The 12,435-nt window shown below is 46.8% G+C and overlaps 1 protein-coding gene across 3 annotated transcripts in view; it reads right to left on the bottom strand.

Moving 5' to 3' along the window:
* LOC113190847 (S-adenosyl-L-methionine-dependent tRNA 4-demethylwyosine synthase TYW1-like) overlaps window positions 1-12,435 on the bottom strand; it is a 107,877-nt gene that overhangs the window by 77,922 nt on the left and 17,520 nt on the right. For all 3 annotated transcript variants that reach the window (XM_077802343.1, XM_077802342.1, XM_077802344.1), the window contains exons 7-9: window positions 10,900-11,022; window positions 7,883-7,997; window positions 3,790-3,842 (exon numbers count right to left, since the gene is read on the bottom strand). In XM_077802343.1, the coding sequence (XP_077658469.1) occupies window positions 3,790-3,842; window positions 7,883-7,997; window positions 10,900-11,022 (291 nt within the window). The remainder of the gene's footprint in view (window positions 1-3,789; window positions 3,843-7,882; window positions 7,998-10,899; window positions 11,023-12,435) is intronic.

Raw genomic sequence — 12,435 nt, 5'->3', positions numbered from 1 at the left:
CAAGGGCCAGTAATGACCAAGCGACGGCGTGGCATGAGGGGATGACAGTGGCACCCTGGCAGGCCTTCCCCAGCCCTCAGTGCTCCCTCCTCTCTGCCCTGCCTTATTTCAGGTGGGTCCATGGCAGTCAGCTAAAGCACAGGCTATCAAGACACTTCAAAGAGGAGCCTGAACACCTTCTCCCTTACAAGGACACCTGCACCAGAGATGGCAGAGGCCCACATACTGTCTAGACTACTGTACAGGTGAGGCTGAAGGGCAGGCATGGGTACTGAGGTCCAGAGCAGACTATACTGGCTACTGTCTGCTGAAACCCAGCCTCTACCTCCCTCAGGCAGGAATGGGAAGCCCCAAACCCTTGCAGACTCCATCGCCCAAAGCCTGCTCATTTAGACTCTACCAATAAACAAGGGGCACCTACGGCAGATGCTTGCCCTCGGGCAGAGGCTGGAGGACTCCCCAAGGCAGACACCAGGCAGCTGATGGGCACAGCTTGGATCCCTCGAAGCAGCATCCTGGAGTCAGAAGCAGTTCGCCCTGACCTCCACTCCTCCCGGCCTGTCAGGCGTTTTGCAAGCATTTACTTAATTCACCTCATTGTTCTTACTAAAATACACCCAGGGAGTTTCTGTTTTCCTCACTGATACAGATGAGGATTTGGTCGGGTAGAGACTGGAATGGGGAGGAGAAAATTAAGATGAAGGAATGGGCCAGCATGAGCAGCAGAAAGAACCCCCCCAAGAAAAGCTACAGCACATGAGGTGTGGATGTAAGAGCAGGGAAAAGACCTCAAAAGTGCATAGAACCATAATAAACAGGACATTCCTTGGGTTCAGGGCTTCCTTCTATCATTTGTCCCCCAAGGAACTTCACTGGGCAACTGTTACATGCCAGGACTCTGAGTGTGCGACATAAAACAAAACCCTTACGCTGGGAAGAGGAAGTGAGCGAGATGGAGACAGGCAATGAACGAGGAGGAGAGCAGCTCTAAGTGCTGCAAGGTCTAAAGGCCAAGTGCTGGGACCAAGGACAAAGGGGTGGCTCCTGGTGGGTGGGGAGGCTGCTGCCTGGCCGAGGCCAGGGCAGGGCTCTCTGATGGGGTCACCCCTGGTACGCTCCAGGAGCAAGGGGAGACCACAGCACACAGGGCCTGGCAAGAACCCTACGGCAATGAGTGATCACGCGACATGGCCTCCATCTGGCTGCTGTGCAGCAGTCAGACTGCGCAGGAGCCTAGGAGTAGAGCAGAGAGACTGAGTAGAGCGAGGTGGTGTGGGGATGTATGCAGGTGATCCAAACCAAGGTGCAGCAGCATCAGTGGAGAAAAGCAGTCAGACTCTGTGTGTGGGAGGAGATACCTGCTCATGGAACAGACGGGGAGATGAGAAAAAAGCAAGGTTTTGCCGAGCAACACTGCTAACTACCGAGCGAAGACCAAGGGTGGAGTGCGGACAGCGAGGAGCCCTACAGATCCCAGGTGCTGAGCAGGAGGGGTGGGAGCCACCGCAGGCCTCCGAGAAGATTGGCCTAGACATTCTGCGCTGAACACGTGGGCACATGGTTCTCCCTGATGAACCTGTTCCAAGGATAGTCACTGCCACTGTGTAGACTGTAAAGGACTTTACAGCCCAAGGATGAAAAGCCTACCTTGTGATGGCTATGTGTTCAAGCTGTCTTAGAGCTGCCTGTCATTTTTAAGATTTTACAGGGAGACAGACTGTCACCAGAGGTTGGCCACAGAATTTCTCTTGACCACTCCCTTTTTCCCATTTGCTACTTGAAGGATGGGATCTCCAAGCCTTGCTAGGAACTGAGGCTGAATGCAGGTCTCAACAGGACGTGGGGTTTGGAGACAGACCTCTTTTCTGTGACATCCCATCACTACCCCCCAGTGGCACTGCGGGAAAAATGTCTGTTCCAGTTTAAAGTGAGACCTGGCTTGTCTGCCAGGACAACCCATTCCCATTTTCTTGTGATACGCTCTGTCAGCTTACCCTTGTGCCTTGGCTGGGGTCGTCCCTGCTTCTCCCCACACACACCCACAAGCTGCTGTCCTTCTCCCTCTCATGTAAAACGGCACCTGTCTCCTCACACCTCCCGAGGCCAGACTTCTCTGTTAGGAGCCCAGGCAAGCAGCTGGTGTTCCACTGAGCCCCTGGTGTAGTGGTACACACATGTTCTGCAAGAGGCCCCAGGCACTAAGCAGAAGATGGCCTCCTCCTCTACATTTATCTTGAGCAAAACTCCATTTTTTTAAGTTATGTATGTGATATTGTATTACCTGTAAACTTGAACTAGCAGTAGTAAAAAGAATGTTACAAAATACTGGCTATGAACAGAGAGCATTTGAATCTGATATTACTAAAAATCATTGGAATGCAGAAAACGAATTTGGGATATGAGAAGTATGTAATTAATTAACAAGGTTTAGTATACTGTCACAAAAGTGGAAGGGATAACAGAAGGTGACAGAGGTGTCATCTGCTGGAACATTCGTGTACCTTAGGATAAAGGTAGAGGATTAGAAAGTTAAAAAAAAAAAAAAAAAACACAATGGGAAGAGTTTCTTGGACGTCCACGAGTCACAGCAACAGCCTATGGAGCAGAGAGCACCCAAAGGACGCAAGAGAGCACATGGACGACATGCGACGCCCTGGAAATGACAGGGACCAAGGAAGGTGCTCTGTTAGAGGAGCATAAAGGTTTTGGGTTCCGGGCTGGGGATGTGGCTCAAGCAGTAGCGCGCTCGCCTGGCATGCGTGCGGCCCGGGTTCGATCCTCTGCACCACATACCAACAAAGATGTTGTGTCCGCCGAGAACTAAAAAATAAATATTAAAAAAATTCTCTCTCTCTCTCTCTCTCTCTCCCCCCTCTCTCTCCTCTCTCACTCTCTCTTTAAAAAAAAAAAAAAAAAAAAGGTTTTGGGTTCCAGCAAAGCTCAGCTGCAGCCTGGGGCAACCAGGAGACAGGCAAGAGGAGAAGAAGACAAGGGGGTCTCCTGTTAGGCACAAGAGGGCCACCAAAACACTGCCAGGGAGCCGGGGACCTTGACCCGCAGGCACAGAGAAGAAAGGTAGAGGCAGTGCCCAGCCAGAACGGCAGGACCACATCTTCTGTTTCTTGACATGGGTCCCACTGCATTGTCCAGCTGGCCCTGAACTCATAGGCTCAAGCAACCCTCTACCCGGCCTCTCCATAGTAGTATTATTTTCCTAACAAATCATGCTTTTCACCAAGGTTTCAAAAGAACAAGGGATGTTCACAACCATTTTATTTGTGATACCAAAAACCGGAAAGAGACCAAATATCTGTCAATAGATAAAAAACTGTGGAAAGAGACCAAATATCTGTCAATAGATAAAATACAGTCGCTACGACCAAGCAGCAGAAGTGAGTGTACCAGGGGTTCTATACTATAGATGCCCCTTGGGAACTGCCAGTGGCCTTAAAGCCACTCATGGGAGACAACACAGGACCTGGTGCCACAGCCACAGGAATGTGAGCAAGGCAAACATAACAGCAGCTAAAGCACAGCCCCCGGTGATGAAACGGGCACAAAGAAATCCACACTGGAGTGAGCAGAATAACTTCTATCTTCACTGGGATGGTGGGCATGGGTCCTACGTCTACCAACATTTGCAAAATTTATTTTAAAACTTTCATCCAAAAGTCTGTTCGTCTTATTAACTATAAACTATACTTATAAATAGTACACTCATTGCATATAACATCCATATAAAAGCTGCATATGATAGAAATAATATTTGAACTAAAACAAATACAATACCTTTGTCCACCTGCAAAGTTTCACCCCGGAATGGCTCCCAATCAACTGATAACCTGAATGGAAAAGCAAGAAACACAGATTGAGCTCATCCAAAGTCTTACAGCAAAAGGTGATATTCAAATTTAGCAAACAGAAAATATTAAAGGTTTAATTTGCCAAATTGAGAAGACAAATAAATAATTTTAAATGTACATGCATTTAATGACACACTCAAAGAAACAACAAATTAATCCAAATTCACAAAGGTTTTAAACTCTCAGTACCTAACAGATCTCACAGGCCAAACTCAGTACAGCTCTAAAGTCTCTGACCACACAAGAAACAAACTTGACCCACAACACACACGGAGACTACTCCCAACAACTACAGAACACACTCCCTGAGGACCTGGGAAGCAGAGACTCCCTGAGGACCCAGGGAGCAAGGTGGAAAGGACCACCCACCAGGGCCTAAAGCCAAAAGAAGTATGCTTCCCATGAATGACCCAGGAGGCGATCATCTGCAATCTGAGGAAAAAATGAAGAACCAGATTGTCAATGGAGATTGAAACAAAGAAACACTGCCCCAAATTCTAGGAACTGCAACCAAGTGTGCATTCTCAGTACCTCCGAAAACTTACATTTAAAACTGCTGAGCCAGCCAGGCGCAGCAGTGCACGCCTGTAATAACAGCAGCTTGAGAGGCTGAGGCAGGAGGATACCGAGTTCAAAGCCAGCCTCAGCAACTTAGCAACGCCCTAAGCAACTCAGTGAGACCCTGTCTCTAAATAAAATGCAAAATAGGACTGGGCCTTCAGTAGATGAATAGATTAAAAACGTGGCATACATATACAATGAAATATTACTCAGCAATAAAAGAGAACAAAATCATGACATCTGCAGGTAAATGGATGGTGTTGGAGAAGAAATGCTAAGTGAAGTTAGCCAATCCCACAGAAACAAATGGCAAATGTTTTCTCCAATATAAGGTGACTGACCCATAGTGGGGTAGGGAGCGGGAGCACGGGAGGAATTGGCAAATTCTAGATAGGGCAGAGGGGTGGGAGGGGAAGGGAGGGAGCAGGGGGGTAGCAATGATGGAGGAATGTGATAGACTTTGTTATGTAAAGTACATATATGAAGACATGAATTGGTGTGAACATACTTTATACACAAACAGAGATATGAAAAACTGTATTCTATATGTGTAATAAGAATTGTGATGCATTCCACTGTCATGTATTTAAAAAATAAAAGCAGTTACAAAAAAATAGGGCTGAGGATATGGCTCAGTGTTAGAGCACCCCTGGGTTCAATCCCCAGCTCCCCCCCAAAAAAGGTATAGAACTGCTGAGCCACATAAGACATGGAAAGCATGGATGTCTTTCCTTTTTAAACAGCTAGAAGGGCTAACAGCAGAACCCTCTGATTTCAGAATTCATTCAGCAGTTTCTCAGACGCTTTGAGAGCAAGCCACAGTCACCCTGAATCTCTGGCACAGAGAGACTTGCAGACAAATAAGGCCAATGGAGGGAGAGTGTCTGGGTGAAGCAGAAGCCATCAGGGCTGGTTACTCGTGGCACCCACAGTCTCTAGGGGCCATGTTCACAGGGCTTGATCATAAATCTTGCACATAAGCCAAGCACTGCTGTTGACTTGAGGACTGGAACTAAGTCCAACCGAATAAGTAATCTCTGGTGCAGAATTAGCATTTAAAAGACTACCAAGGAAAACTTTAGGTCTATTCTTCAATTCCTACACTATGTTGTTAATGCTACTAGCATAAAAATCATGCTCTAATTTATTAGTTATTTAACTCTCTCATTCCCGAGATACACAATATTCTATACAATTCTACTTTTAGGTTTAAAAATGTGCAAATTACAGGACAAAGAAATCTCATAAACCACAATGCCAAGATGAGCCAACTGTACATAGATGCTAAAACTCAAAAGTACAGAATTCTGGTCCCAGCCAGGACAGAACAACAGAGGATTTACTATTCCACTGGAAACACCAAAAAGTGGGCAAAATATGAGAACCACAGTTTTTAGGATATGAAACATTAGGCAACAAAAGTCAGTGACTCCAGAGACAAGCACGGTTGCTCTCAGGAGCCAGCCTGAGTGAGGCGGGTACAATCCCCAGCACTAACGGAAAAGAAGGAAATCAAGAAAACAGGCAGCAGATTTAAGATACCCTCTCTCTGGGTTGGGGTGCAGCCCGGGACAGAGCACACACTTAGCATGCATGAAGCCCGGGAGTGATCCTCCATCATTAAAAAAGAAAAGAATTTCTTCAGGAAGAATGGAAAAGATGTCAGACAGATCACAGACCTAAAGAGTATGGTATCTATATGAGTAAAATTTAAAAATTCTTTTTTCAGAATATTTAATTCAGTCTTTTTTTCTCTCTTTTTTCTTTTTCAAATACTGTTAGGTGTTAGTGGACCTTTATTTATTTATATGTAGTGCTGAGAATCGAACCCAGTGCCTCACACATGCTACGCAAGCACTCTAATCCTGAGCCACACCCCAGCCTCTCTTTATTTTTCTTGATGGGTGATACTGGGGATCAAGCCCAAGGCCTCACACGCAATGAGCAAATGCTCTGCCACTGAGCCACACTCCCAACTCAAGAGCCTTTCAAATTATGTAAATCCTTAATAGATAAGCAACCCCTTAAACCAATACGATGTCGTGTGAAATGGAGAGCACAATGACCACTGCACAGAGGTCCGGAAGGGAGACAGAGCTCACTGTGGTAAGGGCACCCCCCACACCAAATGGGTGACACAGCGAAATAGTCTTTAACCACAATACGTGGACCAGAAATGTTCTGGATTTCATATTTTTTTAGATTTTGGAATATCTTCATGTACATTGATACATCAGGGATGAGATCCAAGTGTAACAATGAAACTCGTGCATGTTTAGTAAACACCTTGCACACACAGCCTGAGGGTAATCTACACAGCACTGTAAGTGCCCCTGCCTTTGGATGGAGACCCATCACTGATCAGGTGTGGTTTCCTATTTGTGGCACCACACAGGTGGCTCAAAAAGTTTCAGACTTGGGCTGGGGATGTGGCTCAAGTGGTAGCGTGCTCGCCTGGCATGCGTGCGGCCCAGGTTCGATCCTCAGCACCACATACAAACAAAGATGTTGTATCCGCTGATAACTAAAAAATAAATATTAAAAAATTCTCTCTCTCTCTCTCTCTCTCTCTCTCTCTCTCTCTCTCTCTCTCTCTCTTAAAAAAGAAATTATTAAAAAAAAAAGTTTCAGACTTTGCATTTCAAACTTTCAGATTATGGTGCTCAACCTTTACCGTCAAGGACACACCAATGTGATAAAGAGGTGTAGTGTCCAACCTTGAGCAACCACCAAATGACAAAGTGCTAAAGCTGAGAAGCCAACAGGCACGAGACACACAGGTCACAAGGAAACAATCTAAAAAAAATTGGAAAACAGAAAAAGGAAGTTCAAGAACAGGAAAGCAGTCATAATCTACCACAAAATGCCTAAGTGGAAATAGTCTAGTGCAATAAAATTATTTAAATCATATAAATATTGGCCTGCACCCTCTCCCAGACTGATGATCCCCTGAAGGAGATGCTGTCTCCTGTTTCTCTGCGTTACCAGAACTGCCACATCAAAGGCCCTTCATAGATATGAGGGGTGCAAAGGACAGGGAGGAAGGTCAATCTCTAGACTCCCAATTCATTACTCTTCTTCTACAAGAAACCATGGTTATAAGTCAACAAGGTATGAACGCAAAACCCTAGCTATGACCCTTCTACCAAAAACACTTCTCACTAGCTCAATGCCATACCACATGACCCTCCCTTAACACCAGTGGCTGGTGAGGAAGTCCATGTGCACACGTGAGCCACTGACAGCGCGAACGCTGCCCAGAGAAGTGCCACTCCCCACCACCAGCACAATAGTGAGACCTAGAAACAAGGGCTGCCCCGGCAGCTCCTCACGACCAGCTGCTGAGCTGACCAGAAGGAGGCTGTGTCCTCCCTCTTGGTGAGCCCTGCTTTGTGCCCCCTCCCCTGGGCATCAAGCTGGGTGCCTGAGCATAGCCTGTGACAGCCCCAGGGTTCCACCTTGCTTGGTAAGGGCCTCCCGGAGAGCAGGCGTGAGCATGGCTCTCCCTTCACCGCCTTCCTTCTTCCCTCTGCTCCCGAACAGACCTTTCTCTTCCTGCTGCTCCTCTTCTCTCTGTTGAAAGTAAAAAGAATGAAATCCAGACTTAGCAATATGCAGTGGACAGACCATCACAGACCAGGAGGGCTCAGTCAGCAGAAGGCCTCCTCAGCCTGGCTGGACCTGCGCCACCAGGGGGCCACATCCAGTCAGAGGAGCATCCACACACCAGGTCCTGGCTCTAGAAATATGCGCTCCCATCACACAAGCCACCAGGGCACCTGACACACTCTGCCTGAGTCTGGCAAGCTGCTTGTTGACTCTGAAAGTCAACTTTCTCACCTGAAATATGAAAAAGTAAGTACCCCTAAAGCAGGGACGCACAGGAAAGTAAGGGGAACACCATGGGGCTCACTGGGCTCAGTAAAGGACAGCGCCAGTGACCCACTTCCTCTAGCCATGCCCCACCTGCCTAGTTACCACCCAGTCATTGCAAGGTAGGATGAACAGACTGGTTAGAGTCTGGCAAGCCACTCCGGCAGTCCTGCAAGAACCCTAGGGAGACAGCTCACATCTAAACCACAACAGGACATAGGTCAGACTGTACCATTAAGGAGGAGGATAAATTTGATTGCTGGATATATGTGGGAATCACCTGATCTGTCCATTAATAAGGTACACTTTCCCTTTCTAATTAGAAAATAATCTGAGAGGGATTCTACTCATCCAGTTACTTCTATCATTTCCAGGAGATTACTCTTTGGGATGACATTTGGAAATATATGTTTATGGGTCTAGGGTTGTGGCTCGGCGGTAGAGCACTCGCCCAGCATGCACGAGGCCCTGGGTTCCATCCTCAACACCACATAAAAATAAACAAACAAAGGTATTGTGTAAAAAAAACTTGCTTAAAAAAAAAAAAGAAATATATGTTTATATCTGTTCTGCAAAGACCTTTTGCCCAAATCCTTGCTTAAATCAATTATTTACTGGAGACTGAAAACAGGTAATTTTTCGACTCCATCATGCATTCTGTATCATCTAGAAACCTCCACACCTCTCCTGTGAGTCGCACAAGGATTGATATTTTAGACTGGATGTAACACAACCCTTAGTTCATTGATCTTTTTGAATCTCAAATTTCGCAAACTTGGCCTAAGGGGAACCCTCAAGTTGTTTCCCATATCCCTCTGGCAGTGTCCACCAGTGTTTGGTGATTAGTTGTTCAACGAGCTGTTTCAGGGTTCATCTACTGCGCCCTGAAGTGGGGACAGTCTAGGCAGGACCCTGCCCTAAGCACAGGCGTGTAACATCAACCCAGGTAGTTTGTCTACACAAACTAAGCTGAACTGAGCTGCAAGAGTTGATTGTGAACATAAAAATCTTTTCCGAGAACACAGCTAGAAAATACTATTTACATGCACACGTACACATGCACCCACCTGAACACGTTCAAACCATGTTTGCAGATATACAATAAACAGCTGTTGTTAAAATCCCAAGTCCATCTCAGCCTCCACTGCAAACCCCACATGGCCTGGAAATCACACTGATTCACATGGACCCATCCCACTACCTCCTGAGATGCTCAGCAGTGTCCCAGGGGTGGGCAGAGTGGTTTGTTTGGAACAGTGCCTGATAGGCTATTTGCCAACAGGCTGCACTGCACCACCTGGTCAGATGTGGTCTGTACTGGTGACACTGCGTCTTCACAGCAAAGCACAAGCCTGAACCAACAGATCCTGGGTTGGTGTCCCTGTGACTCTGAAGCAACGCCCTAGCCATTCTGGACTCGCGCCTGCAAGGTACAAGTACTGGACAGGTGGGGGCGCTGTCCCACTCTGGGACTGTGCTACTTGGTAGATGATAAACACAGGCCAGTGTGGTTTTCACCTGCCCTTCCCTTGCCATGGGTGCACTTGAGCATCTTTTCCTACCTTCGAATCTGCTGGCAGAACTTCTGAGAATTGCCTTTTCATTTCTGGTAAGGTCAGTCCTTCCTATTACTACTTCTGCCAAGGTTTTCCTAACAATTCTTGCATGTTTGTTGGTGCACTGAATTTATGTGTAATTTAAAAGAAACGACATCTTTATCCTACCTAAAACAAGGTATGTCTTTCTCTTCATCAAGTTCACTTTGATACTTTCATGAATATATTAAGCTTTAAAATATAGGCTTAGGGTGTTTCTTTCTAAATCAAGTCCTAGGTGATTATATTTTTATGTGGCTATTTTATATGCAGCATTTCTTTCACAACAGGTTCTCACGGGCTATAACCTAGAAATACAAAGCTTATTAACTCTTTCACGTTACATCCTGCTGCCTTACTGAACTGTCACTTGATTTTGTATAGGTTTTTCCCTGGTTTTCTCAGATTTTAAACCTTTACATCTTCTTTGTTCCAAGGCTTACAGATCTGATGTATTTTCAGTTTACGGAACTCTCATTTTTCAAAACTTACACTAGTCTTTAGGTTTGTATGTATTATTTAAATTGCAGATGACTAGAATCCACATAAACCCTAATAGGTTACATACTCTCACCTACCCCTAAGCACTCCCAGCCCATTCCAGCACTTTCCGTCTTCCTAGAGCCCCCCATGCTGATCTCAAGGCTGCAACCCAGGCTGCCAGACGAGAGCCCCGCACCTCTTGGCCTGTATAGAACATAGCAGACTTGAGCAGAGTCCACACAAACCCTCAGACAGCGAGGCCCACCCAATCCACCGTGCACCTTCTCCTCTGTCCTCCTCCCACCCCCCGCTTATCCTCCTAGGAGTCTATTTTTACAGGGCCGGGAAGAAACAAGTTCCACAAAACTCCTGCATGCGGCAAAAAAAAAAAATTGTCAAAGTATCAAGACAGAAACCAGAGAACGGAGACTCTCACTGTGAGCTCTGACGGACCACAGTGAAAAACAGAACACTGGAGATCAGCCGCCAGCAGGATCAGTGAGCACTTCCCAAAAGAACAATACCTTTTCTTTCTTCACAAGATCCATCACTTTTCCAAGATCCTCAACATCAACAACAGAATTCGGGCCCTGATGTTCGCCAGCACCAAACTCTTCCTCACTGCTGCTCTCACAAGGCTCTTCCTCCTGGAAGAGAAAGGCAGAGAGAAATACTTTGTTTAAAAAGAGGTAAGGGGGGCTGGGGCTGGGGCTCAACGGCAGAGCACTTGCCTGGCACATGGGAGGCCCTGGGTTCGATCCTCAGCACCACATATAAATAAATAAAATGAAGGTAATGTGTCCAACTACAACTAAAAAGTAAATATTTTTTTAAAAAAAGAGGTGAGGGATACAATGTTCAAAATAACAGGCAATTTCTCTCACACTCCCTCCAATGATAATACCACCATCTTTAAATTATTATTTTTTTTAAAAATCCTGTCTTTGACATCAGACGGAGTCCTGTAAAGGACACCACACAAGAACAACTGATGGCCCACCTGCCCTCCCACACGACCAGGGTGAGCAGCAGCGGGTGAGATGGCAGCTAGACGTGGGCTGGCTGGTGCTAGGGAGCTGGCCAGCAACACATAAGCCCCGGATTCCATCCCCGGCACCACCAATGCAAGCCAAAGGAAGTGGAGGGAACGTGGCACCACTACAAGGAAACCTTTGTTGGTATGATTCGAATCCCCAGCAGCTCCAAAAAGAAAAAAGAAACACGCTGAGCACCTACTGTGCGCCCAGAACACAGTGCTCTCCACATGCTCTGAACAGATGCATGGAATTCACACCCACTCAGGCCTCCTACCAGTGAGGAGAGGGAGGCTGAAGAGGCTGGTGAGGGGCAAGCACAGGCACAGTCTCACCCCTTTCTCCAGGGTGATGTGAAGGCAGAATGCAGGATGAACAGGTGCTAGGAGATGAAGTAAACAGCAGGTACTCTATAACTCAAGGACCATTTTAAAGCTGGAAGAAACTAGGCTGCCAACCTTTGTGTGCTGGTCAGAATGCTCCAGACAACAGCAGAGACACCACAGTCACGTGGCACAAAACAGCTCTTCCACCAAGCGGCTCCGCATTCAGTCCCAGGTGATGCTGCCATGGGCACCCTCAATGCCTCCCACTTAAAACCAAGCCTGACACTGCAGAAGCAGCATGTGGCCGGCTCACTGGTCTGCCTTCTGTGTTGTCAATAAAGGAACAGGCAGTCATCTTTGCCTTTCTTCCATGTGACAAAACACAGCCAGGCACCACAAAATGATAGCCAATAGCAGACCATACACAATGGTGTCCCAGGAGATCATCACTCTTACTGAGGTCACAGCCTTCTTAATTTACGTGTTCTATGGTGCCTGTACGACAAGGAACCACGTTCCTCAGATCCTGTGCTCTGGCAGAGCAGCACTGGGCTAGGAGCTGTACCTGAGGGGAGGGTCAGGAACTGGGTCGAGTGCCCGCCTATAACATAAGCAGCTCAGTGGTCTAGTGCCTGCCTATAACATGAGCAGCTCAGTGGTCCAGTACCCGCCTATAACACGAGCAGCTCAGTGGTGGAGT

This window comes from Urocitellus parryii, chromosome 9 (assembly GCF_045843805.1).
Source record: "Urocitellus parryii isolate mUroPar1 chromosome 9, mUroPar1.hap1, whole genome shotgun sequence".
In the NCBI taxonomy this organism is placed as follows: Eukaryota; Metazoa; Chordata; class Mammalia; order Rodentia; family Sciuridae; genus Urocitellus; species Urocitellus parryii.
This window is presented reverse-complemented; position numbering and strand designations above follow the sequence as displayed.